At 35.6% G+C, this 19,076-nt stretch overlaps 1 protein-coding gene across 1 annotated transcript in view; it reads left to right on the forward strand.

Annotated features, from left to right (window-relative positions):
- LOC121318358 (membrane-associated guanylate kinase, WW and PDZ domain-containing protein 2-like) overlaps positions 1-19,076 on the forward strand; it is a 208,162-nt gene that overhangs the window by 144,333 nt on the left and 44,753 nt on the right. Inside the window, exons 9-10 of the mRNA XM_041254921.1 lie at positions 5,312-5,953; positions 17,545-17,576. Coding sequence (XP_041110855.1) covers positions 5,312-5,953; positions 17,545-17,576 — 674 coding nt within the window. The remainder of the gene's footprint in view (positions 1-5,311; positions 5,954-17,544; positions 17,577-19,076) is intronic.

A 19,076-nucleotide genomic window follows, 5' to 3' on the forward strand; every position in this document is an offset into this window, starting at 1 on the left:
AAGGCAGAATGGAATACCCAGATGACAAAATGCAGCATTTAAGCTTTGACAAAAGAAGGAAATAAAAACACATTTCAATCCCATAAAGTATTCTCTCGCTCTTTTTGTCACCTGCTTCTTTGAATTTTCTTCACATTTTCTGTAAGCCTTCTTTAATCTCTGTCCAATAAGCATTCCTCTGTGGAGGTGGGTTTTATGCTATAATATAGGTGCTGCAGACTCACTTTCAACACCTCAAAAACTATTTAAAATAAGACTTAATATTTGCACCACTGTATAATTACCCTTGCCAGATGCCTGTGACCTTGGCCGCTCCCTTTGACCTACGGCCTATTATAGGTGCCACAGTATTAACATGTGCTATTTATGTTTTGCGGGCTCTTGAACGTACAGTAAATATGTCAGTGTTCTGAAGTAAGTCACATTAACATTTGCCACAGGAAATCCTTTGTTGTTCTTTTTTATTTTCTTCTGTTGAAACCAAGCATATATCTGTATATTCTTCACTATGCTGGTCTGAGCTATTATTTTAAACAGCCCAGGTCTTTGGTAAATAAAAACTGGAAGAGCACAAATGTAGAAGCTGTTAATCCTGAGCCATATATTTATTTTGAAGCAGACAAGCCTTTTATTTTTTCATACTCTAGATAAGAATTGCTCTTTTTATTGCTGCCCTTTTATTTTTTTTTATTGCAATATATCCAATCTGCTGCTTCTCATCTTATTTTGCTTTTTAAATGTTTTTTAGTCATATTTAAAACATTTTTTTTCTGTTAAGCTTTCTATTAAATCAAATGTAAGGCAGATGGTGCATTTAATAGGTCATGTTCCAAAGGCACTCTTTAGTCTTTTATTATAGCGTTATCAATAATCTTAACCGGTTCTTGGTGTCTTTTCAATCATTTAATACAGATATGAACAAATTATACTGCACAGCTGTGTAAACATGTATTGCTTCTGCTTTTCTTTTTTTTTGTCTACAATATATGTTATTTATATCATATAGTTTCATTTCTGTGCTCATTAGGGTGTAAGATACTAGTACTGGAAGGCTTATTATAGATCTCTTGACTGTGATGGCACAGGTGATGCTGAGCTGTTTTGGCTTTTTTTAAACCTACAGAACAGTCCAATTTATCAGAGGCGTTTGAGTCAGAGCAGTGATGTAATCAGCCAAGTCACTTTGCCACTTTTAGGTTGTAAACTGCTTCTCTGTAGTGTTTATAAAATCTGTGGGTAAAACATAGCACACAGTAAACTGTATTGAAAAAATAATTCTGGGCATTTGTTTTTCCTACTGTTGGGGTTACAAACTTATATTAGTAACTCAAAACGGGAAACTGCATACAATTGATATATATATATATATATATGCACTGTGTTTTTAGTTGGGGTGTGACAAGGCTAAAACAAATATATAAAACTAAAGAACGCGTATTATATTGATCAACAAATCAAAGAAATCAAGATGGAATTTGTACATCATAAAAAATAAATACTGCATTTTGATTTTGGTGTTTGCATCTGCTGTAAGGACCCCATATTTTAAGAATTATTATTGGCATGTGACCTGACCATTACAGGTTAATTTAAAAAGCAGTATTGTCTGAGACCAGCAGATTATAAAAGCTGCCCTTAAGCACAATAGATTTTACTTTTTCTTATCAGATAGTAGCTTGCCTGTGCTTTACTATGCTCGCCATACTGCTATAAGATATACTGCAGCAAAGGCTTTCATAAGGGATTACTTTATGATTTTGTTTTGCTCTTATAATGATCAAATTCAGAAGTCTATTGGGGGTTGCAAGAACACAGTTTAGAGCACACTGACGGCTGTAAGATTCTCCCAATCAATATTCTCTACATCTGCGTGTGCTAACCCTGGGGAGTGTTGAGTTTACAGCAGCATTGCCATTTCTCTGCATCTTTGTAAAGGGCAGGTAAGTAGTATGGCAGGCCCTGTTTTAAAATGCACTAGTAATTATACAGGTTCTTTCACAGTTGAAATGGTTGCTGCCAAAAAGCATGGCAGTCCTTTCGCTGAACACCTTTTGAAAGCTCTGATATTTGTTAGATTAATGAGCCAAGCTCCTGTGCTTTGGACCATCAGGGGACTTCCAGTGGTAGTTTAAGTAACCCCCCTGTACTTTAACACATGTCATTTGGGTCTCCAAAGGCAGCACTGCCACTTTGTACCTCAGTGCAGTTTTTGACTCTTCAAAAAAATAGGCCATTTGGTTATTTGGTAGTGGTGAAGCTCTAAAATAAAAATGTACAGCGGTGAATTATCTTCTTTATACTGGCTGGCAGTCTTTATATCTTTCATCGATTCTCAAAAAGAGTCCAATTGATTTTGCTCTAAACTCTTGGGTTAACTGGTTTGAAGATGAAAATCTTGTATCCTCTTGCTACGTCAAACTGAAGTTTTCCCTTGGCATAGGGTTATATAATAGAATGTATTTTGGTTTTCAAAATAACTTTTATTATTTTGGCTCCATTGGCATCAACTGTAAGGTACACAGCAGGCACTGTGCAGAATTTCAGTAAAGATGTGTATAAGATGTGTATCAGTTGGTGTAAAGGAAAAGTGGCTGTAAACGCTTGCAGTATTCTTTATTTTTATTTTGTTTTGTAATTTTAGTGTACTGGTATCAGAATTTAAATTTAAATATGTAGGCTTGTAATGATAACGATAATAATCTATTTATTTATCAGTTGGGACCCTACAATAATAACTCGATAATATTTTAGTGAAATTGAATAGTCCATGAAATTAAACATGTGTCTTATATATATTAATTTACTGTCAAGAATGTGCTGTTGCTTCTAAGGTTACTGAAAATATGTGTCTGTGAACAAAAACAGGATGATGATGCAGAGGTCATGGGTAACTTGCCTCATGGGTAACCTGCCTTGTTAATGCATTTTATACATATTGTTTTGTTTTAAATCTGTCCCAACTGTAGCCAGAGTTGAATTACGCTGTCACGTGCCTCTGTTTCAGAATTTTGTTTTACCTTTTCGTTTTGAAGCAATGCACCATCCGCAATATTTTTCGTTTTTGATTGCTGTCTGTTTAAATGCCGCTCGACTGTAGCTGGCTGTAGCAACGTATGTGATCCAGTGAAACATTGCAGGTTGAACAAAACAGTTTGCCACCAGTAAAATGCAAAATTATTGTTCACGGTCCACTGCAGTCATTATTGTAGGTTTTTTAAAATTCATTTTGGACACTCTCAAAATGTTCACTACCTTAACAATATCAGTTGAGATCTCCTAGGAAACTAAACCTGCCCCGGATGCTCATATCTATCAATCAGTGAGGAGAGCCCAGAGTGGTTATTGTCTGCTGTTAAGTGTCAGTCAATAAAGTCTGTCCAGTTTTCTTTTTGAAATTGAAACAAGCTTATATTCACATCAGGCACCTTGACCGATACACGTAACTTAATTGGGTGTAAGTGCAGGGAGAAAGTACACAAAATAGACAGTTTCCGTTGCAGGAAAGGCTATGCTATCTCTAATGTACTGTTTGGAAAAATGACGCTATAGTTGTATTCACTGAAGATAATGCAAATCTAAGTGGCTATACAAGTCATGTAAAGTTTTGATTAAAATATGACAGCAAAAAGAGAAATGCATCTCTGCAGCCTCAGCACACTGGAAGGGACTGCTACTTCCGCTAGCAGAAGCTGGACAACGTAATTCATAAGTCGCAACCAACAGCAAATGAAAAAAATATGACAGATCGAATTATTATTGTGAATAGGCCACAATGTTAATGTAGTTTTCAAAAACCTTGTTTTTTCTCATTTGGACAGTGGGGTTGATTTTTTTAATTTTTTTTCTTAATTTACCATCATGTTTACACTGGAAATTTGTCCGATTTTACACAAAACAAGGCAAAGGCTAGTGACAGCAGGAATATGAAAATTGGAGAGTGCTGTTTTTAAATGCCAATGTATTTGTCAAATAGGTCTTAAAAATCGGGATTTGTTTGAATTAGTTTTTTATACCACGCTCTATAAAAAGAGGACTTGTTCATTTAAACTGTTACTGTGAGGAAAGTTTTTTTTTTTAAATCATTTTAACTCGATAACGAGCAATAATCGTCGTTAGAATTTGCACAATAATCGATTTCATCGTCAGGGTTCGATTTACAACACTATAAATATGTATTGCAGTCACTTCACATTTTCCTATATAAAAGATGCACAAATTATGTTAAATGTGTATTTGATTTGTAATGGTATTTTTTTCATTGAATTTAAAGTAAAAACGTCTTTTGCACCCTTTTCCATTCTGCACTGCCTGTTGAAAAAATGCAGCTGACACACGAGTTGCTTCTGGGAAATTGAGTTATACAGGAAAAAAAATCTGAATATTTAGTTTTTGTCTCTTCCCGTGCATATAAAATTCCCGTTCACTGGAAGAGTAGCATTGAACTCTCTACAAGGGGGGATTGACACATTTCTTCACTAACAGCTTCAAATAAATTACTATTAACATATGAAAATCACCTTTTACCATCATATGATGTATGAGAATGTGAGACCTGTGAAATGATGGCAATACATATTAAGAATTATTTTGTTAGCACCAGGCATGGTAACCTGCTTTTGCATAATCTTTATAATGATGGTGCTGGGTACTGAGCACAGATCTTAGTTAAGTACCTGTAGCCTTTTGTTTTGCAAGCATCAAGATTCTTGTAAAGTTGTTTAAAAAATTAAGTAAATTGACTTAATACAAAGTTGTGTTATTGCTGGTGCTCACAGAAGGTACAATTATTAACAAATAAGGCCAAGTACTTTGCACAAAAGTTTTGACAATAATTTTTTATTTCACCAAAAGCTGAAGATGCAAAAAATGCCAACTAAGCAGCTAATAGAAAATAACTCTTAGAATTGTCAAGCAACCTCCAACACCCAGCTCCCTCATGATGAATCTGATCAAGTGACCACAAACCTGGCAAAAAAACTTAATACTTTCCATCTGGAGCTTTTCCTTGATGATGTCAAAGGTGCCTATAGGCACTTTTTATAGATATGTTTCTTATTGAGCAGCTTAACAAGAACTAACCTTAAGGTTTAAATGTTTTATTCAATCAATTTAAATTTATCATCTTATAGTTATTCTAGTTATTTTTATAGCGAGTTTGTAACCAATAGGTATGTTTTAACGAGGAGTATACACATTTACCGTTACTGTATTGTGTATAAAAGTACTATAATGTAATAAATTTCAGTCATGATAACATTTACTCCCGGTTTGTCGGTGTGCTTAATTTTTGTCTCCCATGTTTTTCCTCCAGGTGACGTCATTGTCTATATCAATGATGTCTGTGTCCTTGGCCATACACATGCTGATGTGGTCAAGCTCTTCCAATCGGTTCCGATTGGTCAGAGCGTTAACCTGGTGCTATGCCGTGGATACCCCTTGCCCTATGACCCTGAAGACCCTTCTAGCAGTATGATATCTCCCATGAGGATTATGGAGAGACCACCAGTATTAGTGAATGGAAGAAATAACTATGACAGTTACATGGAGTACATTTCTCGGACCTCTCGATATGTGCAGGACCACACAGAACATCTTCCCCAACCTCCCTTACCCCCCCATCCTGCAGACGGTCATCCTGATGGCCCGTTGCCTCCCCCTGTCCATGAGGACAACGTATCTATGGCCTCCTCAGGAGCCACTCAGTCTGAACTCATGACCATTACTATTGTGAAAGGAGCTGAGGGCTTTGGATTCACCATAGCAGACAGCCCTACAGGACAAAGGGTGAAGCAGATTTTGGACGTGCAGGGTTGCCCCGGTTTGTGTGAAGGTGACCTCATAGTGGAGATTAACCAGCAGAATGTGCAGAGCCTGAGTCATGCCCAGGTTGTGGATCTACTCAAAGAATGTCCAGTGGGGAGTGAGACATCCTTGATCATTCAAAGGGGAGGAGGTAAGTCAGAGTGCTGCCTGGTTGTATTGTCATATTCGTGTGTTTGGAATCTAACACTACTTACATGTGTCTTGAAACCGACTGTACCGAGTGATATGGTGACAAACACAGTGATAGTCTGACTTTTTACTTAAACCGGTAGTATTTATGTTTCAGTCATCACATCCTGGTGACTTTTAAAAAGTCTAACGCACCCATGTAGTCTCAATAGAGCGTTCAAAAGCATTTCTAAATTGTAAGTGGAATGTAAGCATTGACCTGTCCCCTGAGCAAAGCGGTATTTATGACATCCACTAAGGGCAGAGTGTTGTAGGGGGACAGGTTGTAGCAACATAAACTTATAAAATGTTAGTTGCGTATTTCAAAGTTAAGTAAAATTCACAGCACCAACAAGATCTTCAACAGAAGAAAGGGTCAAATGAGTGATAATATTGCTAGTTCTAATAACACTTGGATATTCAAAGAGGATTAACTTGACACACCAAAATGTACGCACCGATCAGTCAAAGAATATTAATCTCTTAACAGTCATCACTAAATTGAGGACAGTGAGCCTTCTGTTTGGTACAACATGTTTTTAGACTAAGTATTTAGGATGTAGAGTAAATCCTCTGGAATTTAGACAGTGGCAATCAACCTGACCAGCTGGTGTTACCAGAGTCCGGCTGTGAAACAGAGAAGTCAGATGGGGGAGGAGATTCATTGAACAAGAAAAAATAAAGTTAAATAAAGAGCTATGAAATAACATTAATAAAACAGCCTTTTAATTTTCTACAAGAATGCACTCCATAATTAAACATCCCTACATGTGTGAACACTGCACAGAGAACACCCTTAAGAACTGTTGGTATTTATTAGTCAGTGCATTTAGAACTTAAGAGCATCTCCCACAAATAAGAGACATGTGGGTTGAACAGCATGATTTTAATTTAATGCAAGAATGGGTACTGTAGATTAATACAAAACAACTCATTTTGCTTTCTGTAATTTCAACTAAATGCAGGACCTTTTTTCTGACCAATCATAGTCTTTGAGCATGCTCGGCTGCTCATCTGTTCAAAGAGTTCTCCACTCCATTTTCTTTGCATCAGCACATGATTATATAATATTTAAAGATACATTAACATGCCTGAGGTCTAAGTAGAGGTTTGCATAGCAAAGCAAGTTGTAAAGTTGGGCTCAATTAGTGAATTGAGGCATATTTACACATCATATCCCTTTAGCATCTGTTTAAATTCTGTAGCTAAGGGCACACGTCTGATGCCAAGCAGTATTCATATTTTCCAGGTGAATAGGAGCCAGCTCACTGGAAAAATATTTCCTAACAGTGCTGACTTTGAGACAATTAAAACTTTGTTGTTTATAGAATTGTTTTTGCTAATTTTTTTACACAATTGAAACTTAGTTGTTTCCTATTGTTATTTTTTTTTTAAATTAAAAATGTTATTCCAATTAGCACATGCAACTACTGTAAATGAAAAGAAGGCAAATGGCCTTCAAGGCTCTAACCTATTTAAAGTTGCACTGTATCCTTATCCTGCAAAGAACAGAACCATGAAAAAGTATATTCTGTACAGCTGAGGAATTCCAGTGGAGCCTGATGCATTGAAGGTTGCACTGTACAGAAAGATTACCCTAAGATTACAAATAAAATTATTTAATATGGACTTACCCAAGACTGGTATCAGTTTTACTAATTGTGTGGAGTTATCTCTCCTAGGCTGTGATTGTGGCCCATCTTTCCCATTTTCTTCAGGCCGGCAAAATTATTAATTAGTGTTTGCTAATATTTTAGTCAGAATTGGAAAATGTATGTTGTATAGAACAGTGGTTCTCAGACGGGTTCACCGAGGTTGCTTCAATTCTAGAAACTTCTTCGTTGTAAAACAACTATGCTTCTTGAACAAAGATTTGAGAACCTCTGATATAGTCTATACATCTTGCCATTAATATTGGGACAATAAATGCAGTTGTATTAGTCGACATTTCTGTGTTTGGGAGGGTACAGTCTTTTTTCATCAAGAATATGGATTCATCTTGGAGATGGCTGAAGTTTAAAAACAGCTCTGGGAATGTGGGGCAGGATCACCTATCAACATTATGACTTAAAGTAGCAGCAATGATGAAAAATCATTAGTTAATTAAGAAGATTATCTTCTTGATGTTCATATTTAAATCCAGACACCCCCACCCCCCTTTTGATTGACAATTGCATTGCTTAACAGTTTGCTGGTATGAAGATTATGTTTTTATTTTCTGGGTTTATGTTGTGAAAACAGTACTGGGAGAAATTGTCTGTACAGGTTGTTTCTAAGATAAATACAATAAAAAAGTGGGGTTAGAGTCGGTTAAAGGAAGATAACATATTTAACATTATGGCTCTAGCACATGTACACTAATAGCATTTAAAGATTTTAAATCTGAATTTCCATTGGATGTGATACCAAAATAGAGCTTTTATTGATTCTGCAAAGATATCTGAAGGTTAGTGGATGTGATACCATTGATCTTATGGGACATACAGTGCCAATAGAAAGTCTACACCCCCTTGAACTTTTTTCACATTTTGTTGTGTCAGTGCCTCAGAGTTTCAAGCATTCAAATGAGGATTTTTTCCACTTATCTACACACCATACTCCACACTGTTAAGGGGAAAAAAGTTTTTATTGAGAAAAAAATGATGTATTAAAAATACAAAACTGAAAGATCATAATTGGATAAGTCTCCACTCCCCTGAGTTAATACTTGGTGGAAGCACCTTTGGCAGCAATTACAGCTGTGAGTCTGTTCGGATAGGTCTCTACCAACTTTGCACACCTAGATTTGGCAATATTTGACCATTCTTCTTTACAAAACTGTTCAAGCTCTGTCAAGTTCCTTGGGGAGCGTTGATGGACAGCAATCTTCAAGTCATGCCACAAATTTTCGACTGGTTTTAGGTCGGGGCTCTGACTGAGCCACTCAAGGACATTTACTTTTTTGTTCCTTGGCCACTCCAGTGTAGCTTTTACTCTGTGCTTTGGGTCGCTGTCATGCTTAAAGGTGAACTTCCGTCCCAGTTTCAGCTTTCTTGCAGAGGGCAGCAAGTTTTCCTCAAGGACTTCTCTGTACTTTGCTCCATTTATTTTCCCTTCTATCCTGACAAGTGCCCCATTCCCTGCCGATGAGAAACATCCTCATAACATGATGCTGCCAACACCATGCTTCACAGTAGGGGTGATGTTCTTTGGGTGATGTGCTGTCTTTGGTTTGTGCCAAACATAAGCTTTGCATTTAGGCCAAAAAGTTCCATTTTAGTTTTGTCAGACCACAAAACTTTTTGCCACATGGCTACAGAATCTCCTGAGTGTTTGTTTGCGTACTTCAAATGGAATTCAAGGTGGGCTTTCTTGAGTAATGGCTTCCTTCTTGCAACCCTATCATGCATGCCAGATTTGTGTAGTGCTTGCGATATTTTTGTCACATGCACACTTTGACTAGCTCTTGCAAAGTTGCCATTGGCCTCTTGGTAGCCTCTCTGATCAGTCTCCTTCTTGCTCGCTCATCCAGTTTGGAGGGACGGCCTGATCTAGGCAAGGTCTAGGTAGTGCCATACACCTTCCACTTCTTAATAATCATCTTACCATGCTCCAAGGGATATTCAAGGCCTTTGATATTTTTTTATATCCATCCCCTGATCTGTGCCTTTCAACAACTTTGTCCCGGAATCTACAGGAACTGCTGAATGTATCCTGAAATCATGTGAATCACTACAATTTAACACAGGTGGAGGAAACTTGGTGTGTGATTTTGAAGGCGATTGGTTAAACCTGAGCTAATTTAGGATTGCTATTATAAGGGGCTATTTCAGTTTTTATTTTTAATTAATTTTCTACAAATTTCTAGAATATCTTTTCACTTTGAAGTTGTGGGGTAGGATGTGTAGATACATGAAAAAAAAGCTATTTAAATGAATTTTAATTCCAGGCTATAAGGCAACAAAAGGTGCAAATTTTGAAAGGGGTGTAGACTTTCTATAGGCAGTGTATATTATTAGACTGGGTCCTATTCTAAAAGCTCACTCATGAGTAAGGCTGTAATTTTTTTCATGGTTATCACGGATTTCATGATTTCAATGAAATGTACCCATTGCCGTGGAATATGTAGTTCCCCATGAAAATATGAATCTTTTTTTTATCACTTAAAAATAAATACAGCAAATGTTTGCCTTACACTCCATTTAGGAACCTGACAACTGGTTTAGTTTGCTTCCGGTAGTGATAGAACACACTGCATAGAGCTACTCAATTTCTTTAAAATGTCTTCAACAAAAAAGACACCAGCTGCATCAAAGATCAGAATTATTTCTGCTAAAGATCGCTCTGTCCAGTAAAAGAATAGGACATTTCGGGCAGGATTTTCAAAAGTTTGTAAGTGATAACTCCATTGTTATCAAGAAATCGAAATCTTGGTATAGAAAACAGCATATTAGATATTACAATCAGGTTTCCTTAGGTGATTGCAAATGTACAATGTGCCATTGGCTTTTAACAGCCATGTTTTATCCACACAAGAACGAAGAACAGGTGTCAAGGACACACAGCGATGCACTAGGAATGTGATCGAGATCATTGACGTGGATTTTGCCTAAACGTATTTCGTAATGTTGTCAGACTCCCCCCACACTATGTACAATGTACACTTTCACCTTCACATGTTTGTGTGCATAGTAAATGTGCTTATAAAACTGTAACTGTTCAGTAGCTACTTCTAATAGCGTATTTTTAAAAGCTTAGCTATATAATGAGGTATTACATACATGGTATACATGTGTAATAACTAACAACTAAAAACAACAGTGACACTTGAAACGTATGTATTCTTAGCCTACAATCGTACATACTAAAATAAATACAAAAATAGATTCCAACCAATATACATAGATGGCTTACGGTAGTTTTTTTTTCTTTTTAACCCAAAAAAAAAGATTGCAAAGTACACATTAAAAGAGTTGTATATAGTAAATTGTGGCAAACTATCCCCCTGAATGAGGGTAAATTACTAATTGGGTTAAATTTCTTTCTTTTTTTTGTGTTCTAATAAGTGTATGTTATGCCTGACAAAATCCACAATTTTAAATAAAGTTTACAAATTATACATACAACAACCATTATTTTTTTATTTCCATTTGGCTGCTGCATGCTGGTGGGAGAGCCGCCTCCCTGATTGCTAGTAATTTCCATAACAGCGAATTGTGCTTCCATTAATTTTTCTTGATCTCGTTAATGTGCATTTTGATTAACAAGTTCCCCTTATCTAGTCATTGAGACAGGAAGTGATGTAGCTTTTTAATGAGAAATCCGTTCATTAACGACCTCATCGACTCAATTTCAAAACAATAACAGTTGGATTTAATTAACACATTTCCTTTGAAAATCAATTGCTACTAAAGCTCTCGTTACTATACCACGAGTTCGATACAATAACGCTGTTTTTTTGAAAATCCTTCCCTTTACATGTCTTGTTATTTTTACATGCATTTATGTTTTTATTTCATTTGATAATTCACTGATGGAACAGTAAAATGTCTCTAAAATATGGACATACAAAACGAAATATTCTACAATTTAAAATTGATTTTTTTCAGGTAAGCATTTAAACATTAGGAAGATTTATTGTATAAATGGTCAGTATTGAATGTGGCAAGGCTGATTTTCTGCTTTAATACATTGATTTGTAAAATATCTTGACAGAACTATTTTTATACATGAAATGACGTTTTTTGTTTTTTTTACATGAAGAAAATACAATCCTACTCCAGAGTTAACAAAGCTTTCTCGTTTATATTTGTTTTCCTAAAGGACTGTTTTGGGAATGAAATAAGGTTGATATTAATTTGCCTTTTAAAGAATAAGTAACGGGGTTCTGAAAAATATTGCTGTTTTCAAAATGGCTGCTTTAGTGCACTGGGGTTTGAGATCTGTCCTCTAAATCACTACAGGAAGAGCAATTACACAAGAAAAAAACATAAAAGTTGCTCTGGCTTTTCTGTTCCGTACCACATCATGGATTGTTGTTGCTGTGTTACAAGTTTGGCAATGTGGGCAATAATCCTTACACTATCAGCTCATTAGAGTGGCCATTTTGAAAATACTTTTGAAAAGCAGCTACTTAATCTTTAAACTGTTTTTAAAGAACCCAACAACAAACAGTTTCTTGCTCATTTAGTTGATCAAAACAGACCCCATTTAAGACTTTCTCAATTGGAACATGGTCAGAAGTCAATGTGATAATTCATGGTAGACCACACTGACCATACTAAATAGAAAATATTGGCTAAAAATATACTTATACAAGCACATACTGTCAAATACAGTGCAACTTCAGACGTACATTGAAAAAGTACAGGTCCCAGCAGTCAGTCTGACAAGACAAGTGAAAAGAATGTTAATAGTCCTATTTTCTTAGCTTCAGGGTTCCTTGCATTTCGATTCAAGCCCCATAAGATTCCTATTACTAGTGTATTTCAGGTCTGTCTCAGCTGTTTTCAAAGTACTGTAGCAACCCATCCCAAATTGCTTCCATGTATTCTGCTGCCAGGTATGTTCCCTCCCAACAAGTTAATCTTGACCTGCTTAACCCCTTTGTCATCCTACCTACGTTCCTGCTGTGACAGACTGACATAGCCCAAGGAACTAAGGATTAAAGTAGCCTGCAGACCTTATACCACAGTTCATAGTACTCAGAGATCTGGAATAGAACATGGAGACATTTATGTACTACGCGGATTAATAAATACATAGTGGCAATTTAAATATAGCATATTATGAAGTTTTATAACGTATTCTGCAACCTGCCGTAACATTCACCATCCCTAAGCATGCACATGGTCATCCTCTACCTGTTTGTCTTGTCTTGAGTCTTGTACTCTGATATGTATCTGAACAAAACAGAAGCTCTCATTTCTTTTTAGTGTCTATTCCTGGTCTTTTAATATTAATTTAATTTAATTTAACTACACAGCATATATCAAGCATTGCATCTGAGTAATCATGAATTTGAACTAAAAAAATGTAAAAAGAAAAGAAACAATATTATTTTTTTACTGCTGTGGGGGTAGGGGGGTATTCATGATCTTAAGCCCAGTTTTACAAACACCAGAGCACACTATCATGCTTTCGGCTGCTTGTTTTATTGTTCAGTAAAACTCTTGGAATGACCTCTAAATACTTTAGTAGTGCTGGAACAAAGTAAAGACAAATGGATACTGGATTAAAGAGATGATAAAAAAAACTGGGGAGAACATTATTCTCAATGACAACAAGGTTATCTCTGTCAGATTAGAATTTATAAATGGAAATGGGGAGAAAGTGGTGTTTTTTTTTTTTTTTTCAGCAGCACGTGTATACCATTTTTATGAGTTTGGGAATATTCTGTTACAGTAGTTATTGCCATAATTGGGAAAGCCGGATCTGTTTTAGGTTCGATTGGTTTTCCAGATGAGAACGTTATATGGAAGCAGTTTTGATACAGTTGGCTGTTGGAATACAGCCTTTCTGGTGAGGTGTCTCCCACTGCAGTATTGATACTGTGTGATATATGCCATAATGGCAATCTGTGAGGGGAAACAGGTTTCCAATAGCAAAGAATAAACCTTACTGTAGGTGTTGTTTTTCGAACTTTGAGGTCGCTGTAATAAAAGTACCAGCTAAAGCAGAACGTCTTTGAAAGTCCAGAAAGTCCTTACAGTGATCAGTGATCCGGCAGGAAACTGACAAATAACTCACTTTGAGATCTGTGTTCTACAAATTATATCCATAAAGCTGTAGTAGTGAAAAGGGAACAGACAAAGAAACTGAAGTGGGAACAAGACAAAATAAATAAATTAAATAGGTTGTGTCCACAACCTATTAAACAATAAGACCATGTTCAATGCTGAAAGTCATGATGGATCAGTACAAATACGTAGCTGAAATCATTAATGAAACCCAGGCGCTGCACGATAAAAATAATGTCTCATCAAGCATTGCCATCTGGAACTGGTTGGTCATAACTTCATATTTCAGCATAACAATGATCCAAAGCGCAATGCTACCCTTGTAAAAAAAAATAAAAACAATTTTGAATACTAACAAGCCTACATAACAATATTGTAGGTAATAAACTGTCTTGTCTGAAGTCCTGTGTGCAGATGTCATTGTTGACATGTGGGATTATTGTAAAGTTTAAATAAAAAACATTTACCCAGGGTATATTATATACTTTGTTAAGATTGTTTTAATAAGACATAAATACAAACGCAGCTTTGCATATCGTGAAGTCCATAAACTAAAGTTTGGGACGGGGGGCAGCCCCTACACATATATTCATCTCATTGTAACCTACCAAAAACACATAAATACCCATGTAACTCACCCCTCTCTTGCGTTTGATTCATTCGCATCCCTCCACCTCCCCATCTCTGCCCCAGTAACTTCTCAAGGTACAATCTATGATGGGGGTCTCCTGCCTCGTCTGGACGAGTAGGTGGCTGACCCTCAAACCAAGAAGGTTTGATGCCAAATTGTTTCTTCCATATATCACATAATCATCAATAAAACATTTAGTTAAACTCAGATTTCTTTGTTGTGACTTTTTCCTGAATTACTGGAATGGTGATAAAGGATAAAGAGTACAAGAATGTATAACTTGCAAACATATTTCTTTAATGTGCATAGTATTGTACCAGATATAATATGTGTTTATTTTATAACTGCATATTTGATGTAACAAATGAACGTGCATGGCAATTCTAAACCTATGGATGTTACAGTTCTGCAATGTATGTTTAAAGTCTGAAGCCTTAATCAGTTACAGGATCTTCTGTGGTTCTAGGGTTTATTTTTCCTTGTTTCACAGGATTTATGAAGAGGTTTTCACTGGAACAGCTGAAAGTACTTATTGTAATATCAATATCATTTGGTGAATAAACATGTCCAAATGATCAAACAGAATATTTAAAATGATGGATCAAGTAACTGTTCTACACATAAAGAAAACTATAGTGTCCTATTTTTCCTTTTTTTTTTTTTTTTTTTAAAGCGAAATAGCAGTCACTCTGGCTTAGTCTTATCTGATTGTTAAACCAAGATTGATTAGTACAAAGAAGCTGCTTCTTCTCAGCTCCAAAGAAGATTTAAAAATCCATTTTGCAGGCTTTCTAGCATTGATATATTACTTAAGCAATAGAACCCAAAGAAGAGGACTTTACCGTCTGGTAAGGCCTACCTTGTGTCGTTACATGTCCCAGGGCGAGGGCATTTAACATAAGGAAAAGGGCCTTAAATACGGAAAACACCTTTATGAGGGTTCTATTGCTATTAGAAAAATTTGTGATTCTAAGCAGCATTAGTTTTTGTTGCAAATTTAATACAATTGTTTTCCTCAATATTCCATGACTAATCCAGTATGATCAGAATTACATCTGCAGTCTGATAGTCTTCCCTCAGCCTTCTGTATCCTAGCAGTGGACTGTATTGCATTATGGGTATTTCAATATCCTAAATAATACCTCAGTACTAAAAAAAAAAAAAATCTTCTACTTGCATGAACACAAAATTAAACAGAGTTTGTGAACGGTTTGTAAAACATGTAAAAGAACAAAAGTGCAGCTAACTTTTTATTTTTTAATTAGGATTTGAGTGCAGGTTTGTGTATTTGTGTAAGTTTTAATATTTAAGTTACTGTAAAATGTTTTAGCGAAATAAAAATAAAAAAGTTGTATTAATTATAAATAGCTACTAGTCGTCATCTGTTATTCGTGCAGTTTGTTCAGTAAAGTATGTTCATAAAGTTTATTCAAAGCCTTCTTCCTGGCTTTGTTAGAGAAGAGAGCACTGTCCTGAGTTGTTACTGTGATATGACGTTGCTGAAAGGATTTAGACTGCATACAGTTGGAACTTGGTAACAGCATTCCACGCGGAATACTGTGTACTGTACTATAGGTTTAGTTTGCCGTTGTCTGAGAACTTGCTATAGCTTCAGAACAGACTATATATATATATATATATTTTTTTTTTTAAATATTAAACTGCATCAGCAACACTTATGATATACTTATAATGTAGTCATTGTATCTGATCATTGCGGACAAAGTTCAGTAATCCATTCCTGATTTAAAATGCCTAATCTAGTCTTTGTTTAATGTTTTCTTACTTACCCAAATTAATCAAAAATCATTCATTACAGTTGTTTTAGTAACTTTAATATACAAATACAATTGTTTAATCACATTAAATGTAGAAGTGTAATAATATTTAAATTCACTAGGCTAGACATTCACAGCTGCTGTCAGCATGCATTTCATTTTCACAGCATGAGTTGGATAATAAATTGGTTTGGACTACAGGGGTTTGGATTAGCCAGAGTCTTCTGCAGGTGATTTTAGTGTTTGTGATTCAAGATCAGCTTTGAAAATGAGAACAATCATGACCTTCACAGTATACAAGCAAGTGGCAGTGTGTTCTCCCCTGAAAACCGTGTCTCTTAAGCCTGGATTCTGATCAGCAGCCCGCTGGGGGGGTAAGCAGGCAAGGTTAAGTGATAATTCTTTGGCTGTGTAAACACAGGGCTGAGGTTACAGTATACATTTTGTGAATGTACAGTTTTAAATGGCACCAAAATAAAATGGAAAATGACCATTTTTTAAACCTGGTTCTCAAATCCTTTTTTTTTTCCTCAAAATCAAAACTACATATTAATGCTGCTGAACTATCAAAAATAGAAACTCTGGTCAGGATTTGTAAGATTGCCCGTGTTTGCTGTGTAGCCTGTGCCGCACATGGTGAAAGTTTATATGAAGGTGCTTATTGGCTGAGATACTGGTAGCTCTGGGACTGCTTCCCTGATTTTGATCTTTGCGTGAGAATTTGTTACGAGATTTTGTTGTAAATGAAGTGATGGTGACCTACTTTTTTTTTTTTTTTTTTTTTTTAAACCGTCCTTACACCATTAACGTGTTATTTATATCGCCAGCGAGCTATATACAGTATATGTGTTAATATTATTTAAAGTCTACATTAATGTCTATGCAACAGCTTCACAGATTTACATTAGCTGAGAAAAGGGGTGCAGAGTTGCACTGAATTTGCTTCAGTGTTATCAGGAAAGCGAAGAGACTTAGCCTGAAATTAATTTTGCACACTAATTGTAACTGCTTGAGTCACTGTGCTATGGGAGTTATCCATTGTGGCAGCACATGGCACAAGAGGGATAAGGAGCTTGGCAAATAATTGACAAACATTCATCAAGTCTTCAGACTTACGTTCGGAGAAGACTGTGTGTGTGGAAAGTTACTCTGAATTTGTGAGGCACTTAACCACTTTGTATCTGCGTGCCTAGTGAAGCTGTAAGGAAACCCAGGAAGGCAGAGGACTTAAAACCTGTAACCCTTCACAGCACCCAGGAGACACTGCTTCCCTGAACTTGGTCCAGTGTGTGATTGTGTGTGGCATGAGAACTATGTACTTGAACGTTATGTTCAGGTTCAGTCTCGCCAGTGAGACCATATCAATATTATATATTCACAATACTGTTGTATAGGCTAAACAGTTTTTGTTTTTCTACTGTTGCAGGTCCCTTTTCACCATGGAAGACCTCTAAACAGGTAAAATGCATTGTCTTCCAAATGTAGCTTACGCAGTACATATGATTTTTAATATTAATCTTTAGTTACAGCTGTGGGGTCCTGTGTCAGCTGCTAACTAGTTTGAATGCCATTTTCAATAAAAGAATCTGTAGAATATAAGAAACCTAGATTGCTTATATTACTTCATTGCTCTGCTCCCTCATTCTTTTTTTCTAAAATGTAACATACATTATGGTGGATAGTAAATTAACTGTTGAAGTCTGTTATGGTCATGTAAAAAAAAAAAAGAAACAACAACAAAAAAAAAAAAAAAAAAAAAAAAAACATCAAAATGACCTAAATGTACATTCACTGATTATGTGATTTTTTTAGATGCTGAAATAAAAAGAAAGCACTGTATATATTTTTTTCTTATTAAAGTTCATGTTATTTCAGTCAAATGATTCCATTTTTTTTTTCATTATAACTTGAACCAGACTGTTTGGATCCATGCTTTCAACTTAGAAGCACTTAGAAAATCCATGTCAGCTAGACTCTTAAGACTCATGGCAGTTACTAGAGAACAGAGTACTTTAAAGGGTATTGTACCACATGTAAAGAATGACAATATATAGCATTTACTGTAGTCCTTATGGCATTTTAAAGAGGCAAGACTTGTGCATAATTTCCTTCTACACTAAATACAAAAACATGTCCATGCATTTATTCATATGACAAGATATTAAATAGTGTTTGTGAGGTTGAATCAAGTTATGTACCATCTTTAATTTAAAAAAAATAAAAGTTCAGAGAAAAACAACAAGGAAAACTGAAAAATAGATTAAATATGTCCCTAAAGCATTTCTCCTTATAGCACGGCTAGAAATTCAATTAATTGGAAGAAGGAAAAAAAAAAATAATTCTTTCTGTAGCAATTCAATATGAAGTTCTATAGATTTCAGATAATGTTTCTTTTAAAATAATTTCCTCAGGGAGAAGCAGTCTTAATAGCTAACCTTTTGCAGTAAATAAAGAAATAAAACACAAGCAAACACAGTTATAATTAAAAATGAGATGTCACACGGCCTTCTTTTATTAAGTTGTTCCTTTACAGAAACAAATGCCTCTGTCCAAGGTGCTGACTAATTTTTTTATTTTTTTTTTTTAATTGGAAATAAATCAAATATCAACAAAATAGTTTACTATAAAATATGTAACAGAGAGAAAGGTAAACTAATCAGTTGCATTCCATGCAAGGAGCATTGTTTATTAATAACACACTGCACATACTGTACACTGTAGTGTGTTGACCCCTGACTCCTGTGTGTCAGAAGAAAGCACAAGCACTTAATTGAAAAGCAATCTGTTTGTAGATCTTGCTTGTGCCAGTTTAGGGGTCCAATGGTTCATAGTGCAGAGAATGACATCTAAAGTTTCTATTACTGAAGTTTGCATGATGGGAAATCTTATATGTGTGTGTGTGTGTGTGTGTCATTTGCACTAAACTTTTTGTTGTAGATTAACACATGTTTATGTGTT

Source organism: Polyodon spathula, chromosome 7 (assembly GCF_017654505.1).
Source record: "Polyodon spathula isolate WHYD16114869_AA chromosome 7, ASM1765450v1, whole genome shotgun sequence".
Classification (NCBI taxonomy): domain Eukaryota; kingdom Metazoa; phylum Chordata; class Actinopteri; order Acipenseriformes; family Polyodontidae; genus Polyodon; species Polyodon spathula.